The sequence below is a fragment of the Silurus meridionalis genome, chromosome 23 (genome assembly GCF_014805685.1).
Source record: "Silurus meridionalis isolate SWU-2019-XX chromosome 23, ASM1480568v1, whole genome shotgun sequence".
In the NCBI taxonomy this organism is placed as follows: domain Eukaryota; kingdom Metazoa; phylum Chordata; class Actinopteri; order Siluriformes; family Siluridae; genus Silurus; species Silurus meridionalis.
Window position 1 is genome coordinate 24696626 of NC_060906.1, and position 7539 is coordinate 24704164.

General features: G+C 40.9%; 1 protein-coding gene across 1 annotated transcript in view; it reads right to left on the bottom strand.

The window, feature by feature from the left end:
• Positions 1 to 7141, bottom strand: part of LOC124376625 — a 16540-nt gene extending 9399 nt beyond the window's left edge. Inside the window, exons 1-4 of the mRNA XM_046835828.1 lie at positions 7013 to 7141; positions 4721 to 4978; positions 4582 to 4614; positions 4194 to 4253 (exon numbers count right to left, since the gene is read on the bottom strand). Coding sequence (XP_046691784.1) covers positions 4194 to 4253; positions 4582 to 4614; positions 4721 to 4973 — 346 coding nt within the window. The 5' untranslated portion in view covers positions 4974 to 4978; positions 7013 to 7141. The remainder of the gene's footprint in view (positions 1 to 4193; positions 4254 to 4581; positions 4615 to 4720; positions 4979 to 7012) is intronic.
• Between the last annotated feature and the right edge of the window lie 398 nt (positions 7142 to 7539).

Sequence of the window (7539 nt, forward strand, 5' to 3'; positions counted from 1 at the left end):
TGTGCTTCCAAATCTTTCATCTCGTGGTGTATCTTTCATAACGACTGACTCATTTTGGTGCAGAGATACATCTTCTTTCTTTGGTACATGTAGAACATTTGATCTTTGAGGTTCATTATCTTTCTCACCATTGTGTGTATTCTGCATGTTCATGTTTCCACATCTTTCTGCTAGTGGAGTTTCTTTTGTGAAGGTTTGATCGTTTTGTTGAAGAGACTCATCATCAAGCGCTGGAACATTTGGAACATTTAATTTTTGAGATTCATCATCTATCCCACCAATGTGTACATTCTGCATGTTTATGTTTCCACAATTTTCTGCCGGTGATGTTCCTTTTTGGGATATTGACTGGAGAAGAGACACATCTGTACACATAGGACCATTTGATTTTTGAGGTTGACATTCATTGTTCACCTTCTCCTCAATCTCCAAGTCAGTTTTTCCAATCATAATATTTGTGTCTCCAGGGTCACTGCACTGATTCTGATCTTCTGATCTTCTATCATTTTGTGGAAAAAAATCTACGTTGTGTCGAGGGGAGCCATCAATAAGGCTTGAGCTTAATAAAGATCCATATCCACTGCTGTCTAAATCTGTTATGTCCATGGATTCATCACAGCCAGCAAAGCTTTCATTTGCGTTTGCTGATGAGGCAGAAGAACTTTTCTTAAAAAACATGCCAATTGCCAGTTTAGGAAATTTTGCGTTCTTTTTTGTAGAGAAAAAGCTTTCAAGTTCCTTATTTTTCCTAATTTCATCAATATTGTTCGCATCAAAGCATAAAGTGTTTTTTGATTCTTTGTCCCTTAATTCATTTCTCAAATCCTCCATGGCTTTTTCTCCCAGCTTTCTCTCCAAGTCACTGACCAACTTTTGGTTGTTGTCTGGTTGAGAGATCCAGTATTCCAGTTTGGCAAAGGTGGAGATTTTCCTGAGATCTGGTTCAGATTCTGAGTTTATTGTGAGAAATGAAAAAGGATAAAAAAAAATGTCAATTCATTATTCGTTATTATATTATGGTACATTATTAATTATGGTTATATGCTTAAATTCGGTACAGCACTTTGGCCAACAGCTGTTGTTTTTACACGTGCTCTATAAATAAATATGACTGACTGACTGACTGACTATTATTTTAAACCTCATTACACTAATTTAATTTATGGCCAAAATTATGTGTACACCTGACCATAACATTGCTTTATTAACATCCAATTTGGCATTTTAATAACCTCCACTCTTCTGTTAAGAAGTTCCACTAGATTGTATGGAGATTTGTGCTCCTTCAGCCACATGGGTATTAGTAAAGTCAGGTACTGATGTAGGTGAGAAGGTGAGGATGTCTGGGGTGTAGTCAGCATTCACATTCATCCCAAAGGTTAAGGGTAGGGTTTATAGCAGGAGATCATCCACTCACTTCCAACCCATGTGAAAGCAGTTCCCTCGATCTGCGTCAAAACGCTTTGGGAACGTGCCTGAGTGTTCACGCTCTGAAATATTGTGTGTAATCAGTCAAAAATTGGATGCTGGCCGTGGGTGGCGTCACGACCAGGAAGTATAAAACACCAATCTCCATTGGTGAGCGAGTCCATCAAAAAAAAAGAGAAAAAAATTATCCTGGGAGCCAAGCAGGCTAAGTTCTTGAGAGAGCCGGCTGCATGCCAGTGCCATCACTCCGCTCCCAAGCGGCACTCTCTGAGGAGAGAGCTCTCGCTCCTCTGGGTTATGACCCCGCTCTTGCTGAGGTGGAGCTCTTGCAAATGGACCTCACAGAGGGTTTTGAGACTGGGTTGTCCCTTTCTCTGCCTTACCTGCTCAGTCCAGCACTCACTTACAGGTTCGGAAGCTTTTGCCCCTGCGACGAAAGCATTTGCTCTGCCTCCCTTTCTTTCCAGACTTGCACACTGAGGTGTCATGGTCATGGGCAAAGTCCCTTCAGCCTTTTCTCGATGCTGTACTCACACAGATCTCTCTCCTGGGATCACCTCCTCCCTCAAGACCCCAACATAACCCAAAAAACCCTGCGTAATACGCCGTCGCTCATGGGTAAGGCACACCAGGCTGAACTGCTGCATGAACTGGATGTGGAAGGTGCCCCGGGTGGCCAGTTCACAAGCTCTGGCGGACGGTGGACCTGGCCCTCAGAGCCACTAAAGAGACCGCTAGGGCCATTGGCCGGTCCTCGTCTCAACAAAGAGGCAACTCTTTCAACCAGGGATTGGGCAATGCTGCTGGACGCCCCACTCACCCCTTCAGGATTAAGAAACAGGTGGCACTGTTCCAGCAGTACCTCCCATGCTGCTCTCCAACCCCAACCCACCACCTCAATTTTGAGAGACCTATACCCCTAAGAGACATCTTGGCAGCCTGGAAAGCTCTGCCAGGCATGTCTTAGCGGGTCCTGCCCACTGGAGAGCGAAGCTATTCAATTAATTTTGAGTCTTGCAAGTCCAGTTTAAACTAGGTTCTTCCCGCTCTGGTGGAAACCGAGCAGGCTCTGGTCATGGAATGAGAAGTAAACACTCTCCTTAGGAAGGAGGCCACTCTCAGAATGAGAGTCCAGGTTCTACAGCCGGTACTTCATAGTTCCCAAAAAGGATGGTGGGTTGCATCCTACTTTGGATTTACGTCAGCTGAACCACTCACTCATGAGACTTAGGTTCAGGATGCTGACCCTCAAGCTGGTTGTGTCTCAAATCAGATTCGAGGACTGGTTTGTCACGGTAGATCTAAAGGATGCGTACTTTCATGTATCCATCCTTTCTTCTAACAGAAAGGTTTTTCCGTTTTGACAAGTTAGTGGTCTGGCATCGAGATTTCGTTCTCGCTCACATAAAGATCTTGAGGATTCGGCTGAACGACAGGAAGAGCATGCTTTCTTTATTACAGAGAATCACCTATGTCGGCGTCATATGAGATTCCCCCTTTACAGGCTGGCGCACCAAATCCTCTTGTGGGCCCAGGGGAAACTCCTCTCAGTGAGAGCAGCTTACATCCCGGGTTGGTTGAACAAAGCAGTAGACACCCTGTTGAGGCAGGGGTTAAGACCCGGAGAATGGCGGCTCCACCCTCAAGGGGAGGTCATATGCTGCCAGATGGCATCTGTTCTGCGCATAGGGCGATCACCACCAGTTGGATGCAGTCCACTGCCCGGTTGGTAAGGTGCTGGATTTCGTCCAAGGACAATTCACGAAAGGGTTGGCTTTGTCCACCCTGAACCTCTTGGTGTCCGCCATTTCGGCATATCACGAGCCATTAGTTCACTCCGGGTATTGCCAGTGCCTTTATGTACCCCAGAACGGTCAACAAACAAGGTACCCTCGGTCGTCGCACGACCTGTAAGGTTACAGGCTTTCTATCCTCCTCTGTTTCAAGCCCCAGACCAGGGGAAATTGAAACGGCTGTGCCCAGAACATGCACTGGACACCTAAGTCCATAGGATGGATCCCTGGAGTAAGTCTGACTAACTGCACGTCTGCTACGGCCCTCCGAAGAGAAACCTCCCTGCCAATAAGCAGACCCTTAGCAGATGGATCATTGATGCCATCACATCATCAAATGAGTTCTCTGGTCTCTTTGCTCCATTCGTGGTCAGAGCTCACTCCACCCTGAGTGTGGCTGCCTCAAAGGCTTGGTCCTCTGTAGTATCCCTCAAAGACATTAGCAATGCTGTAGGCTGGTCCACCCCGCTGACCTTTGTCTGTTTCTACTTCTGGCCTCTCTGTCCTTCAACCTAGCTGTGCTTATACACACTAGTCTGGGACTGTTCAGTCTGGCGTGAATGGGCACTTGTTCCCAAAGTGTTTTTGACGCAGCTTGAGTTCCTGAAAGGGAACGTCTCTAGGTTACGTATGTAACCCTAGTTCCCTGAGGGAATGAGACACTGCATCTCTAAGACACAATGCAGGACTTAATTCTCCTATACAGAAACTGGCGCTCACTCAACTCCATGTGTGTTTTATACTTCCTGGTTGAGACGTCCGACTGCCGGTGATGGACCAAATGTCCAAATTTTTACTGATTACACACAGTATTTCAGAGTGAGAACACTTGGGCATCCCAATACTTTTGTCCACTCAGTGAATTTCATGTTTTATATCATTATTTTGAACATGCATTTACAATATTGGTAAACCAAACAGTTTAGAAATGTTTCATATCCAAAAGATTTCAACAATTTTCCAGAAACTTACCAGAAGGTTGTGTAAGATTATTGTCTGTTTCGTCCTCACCCTCGAGCCTGGCTCTTTTATCTGTGTGAAAAACAAGATACCGAAAATATTTAGCGTAATAAGTGCAGAGTGATTTCTTATTAAAGAATTCAATCCTCATCTGTAACTACACAATTCATTGATATTCAGAGGTTATTGTTAAGGGAAGAGTTTGATGTCTTTTTTTCTGTTAACTTTGTTATTTCATATTATTGGCTGAAACTAGATACAATTTTATTCTGAATATCTATAAATATCACTCACACCTCTTTTTGACATAACTAGAACCATGTTTTCTCTGTTTATTAATAAAACTCATTAAATCTTGAATATACAGTTCTGAATATAGAGAAGTACTATAGAAACTTACTTTGTGGTGCGTCAGCCTCGATGACTCTCTGTTCTGTATGAAATCAATATAAAAGTAAAACTATAACAAAACTTTAAACTTAGAGAAATGATTATTAATGGAATGAATTAAATGCAGGAGAAAATACATGAGATCTCACCCAGTTCTTTCAGCAGATATGAATCATGCTTCATCAAGCAATCATATATGCAGTCAAAGTGCTTATTGGAATTCAGGTTGGAATAAACTTCACGCATTTTGTCTTGTTTTGTTTTCTTATTGTTGATGTTCTCGAACATTTCTTCACTTATGTAGCGTTTTGCCCGCAGAGTATCGGCCAGCTGAATTGGATTTCTGGTCTTTTGTATTATTTCATCCCAGTGCCTCTTCAGAAATTGTTCTTTATCTATCATGTTGACTGTTAAAAAAGAAAAAAGAATTACACCACAAGCACGTCAACCACGTCACTGTACAGAACAAAACAAAGCTAAACATGGCATTAAATTCACATTTACACTTGATTCATTCTTATATAATATATTTTTTTTTCTGTTATTATTATTTTTTTTATTTATTAATATTATGATTGATTTTCACATTATACACTAATTTAGCCGTGTATGCTCGTCACATCGTTTTCTCAAATAATACAAAAAATGAGAACATAAAAAATAGGAAATATAGGCGGCAATTGAGACCTCTGGTGTTCAAAATGTGCAACTACATTAAATGAATATAAACATTGGGACAGGGCCTTTTTAATCACTGAGTAGCATCAACTTAACAGTAACAGTTAAAAGTGTACTGCACCGTATATGGTTAAAATAATAATAAAGTCTACTTGCCTTGACGTGAACAATAGTCTGTATGTATCTGAAAACCGAGGAGACCAGTTGCTGGAGTTTTTGTGAAGGAATGTTGTCCTATTTGTGTATAATACAGCATTCTATAGCATTCTATTCTTCAGCACCCTTAGATCTTCTTTGTCATATTTTTAGTTTCATTTTGTGCCAAATGAAAGGTGAAAGGTCTGGACTGTAGACCAGTTCAGCAGCCAGACTCTTCTGCTGTGAAGCCATGCTGTTGTAATAGATTCAGTATGCAGTTGTCTTGCTGAAATATGCAATATTTCTCCAGATTCTCAGAATCTTTTTTGATATCATGTACATTAGATGATGAGATTCAAAGTCTTTGCAATTTGATGTTGAGGAAATGATGAAAATGTTTTCACAGATTAGTGAACCTCTGCCCATCTTTCATTCTGAGAGACTCTGTCTTTCTAAGATACTCAATTATATTACTAACCTTCTGCCAGTCCTCATTAGTTTTTCAAGCTTAGAATTTTTACTTAAACTTACTTTTACAGCCTTTTGTTGTTCTGTTGCAGCCATCAAACTCAAAATGACCTTCTTCTTCTTCTTTCGGCTTTAACCATTAGAGGGGCGCCACAGTCGATCATCCGTCTCCATACCCCTCTGTCCGCTACATCTGCATCTTTCACACCAACTACCTGCATGTCTTCCCTCACCACATCCATTAACCTCCTTCTTGGTCTTCCTCTTTTCCTCCTTCCTGGTGGCTCCATCCTCAGCATTCTCCTACTTATATACCCCATGTCCCTCCTCTGCACATGTCCAAATCATCTCAATCTCACCTCCCTCACCTTGTCTCCAAAACATCCTTCATGAGCTGTTCCTCAAATAAACTCATTTCTAATCCAGTCCATTGTCGTCACTCCCAATGAACATCTCAAAGATCCTTGATGCAGTCCAACCTCCAGCTTAAATCAGTCTGTTGTTCCTACTGCACACTTCACTGCTGTCACACTGTTCTCATACATGTCCTGCACCACCTCACATACTTCTCTGACACACCAGACTTACTTATACAATACCACAACTCCTCTCTCCACCCTGTCGTACACTTTCTCTAAATCCACAAACACACAATGCAGCTCCTTCGGACCTTCTCTATACTTCATAAACATTTTATACATACTACATATAAAATATTAAGTCTCTATATTTTGGTTAAATCACTACTTTTTTATATATTCAAAATCTAAGACATTGGTGTTACATGTGTAATTACATGATCTTGAAAGCTTGCAACAGCTTGAATAATGAAAATAAAAAAAATTTTCTTCTTTATCTTTAAAGCTTAACAAAAAAAATATATCTAATATAAATGTGTTCCTTTGCTGTATATATGGAGTTTTTGGGACACCCTGTAGATTAGGATCTGTATATACAGATACAGAGCTATTTTAGACCTGACATATAAATATAATGAATGTTTTCCTGCACTTTGACTTTGAGTTAATAATCTCCCTCCCTCAGGCAGTAACAGTAAAAGTAGCACCAGAGGCAAAGGTAAATAAAAACATTTGCTCTCAGTGCATCATTTCTGAAAATGATAAATCAACTTAGTGAGAATGTTGGTCTTTGCTTACCTGTTAATAAACTGCAGATTTCTTCATGCAGCTGTGATCCGAATTTATGTGCTTTTGCCCGATCTGAACTATGCTCTGGCACAGCAATAAAAATTGAAAACTTTGAAATGAAAAAAGAGAGGGAGTTCCACAAAAATGGCGCCAAATTTTTTCTACCCAATCAGAATTCACTGAATTGATATCTTACTAGCCAATCGGCTTCCTCCCATCTACAACTCTCATTGGCTTATGGTCTGTCTGTCAGGAAGTAGGAGATCCATTGACACAGGGGCGGGAATGAGTGCCAGAACCTCCAACTTAGTGGTGAGTGTGGAGAGAGTTATAGTGTTAAATACTGAACTGTAGTCCACAAACAGCATTGTTGCATAGTTCACTTTTCTCTAGTCAAGGAGGATCGTTGTGTTACAAAAATTCTTTTTTTTCAACATATAAAATGACAGCCAGATGAACCACACATCATATACCAAAATAACTATAATACATGAAATAATATATATTTTATTTTGTATTATATATAAAATTATATA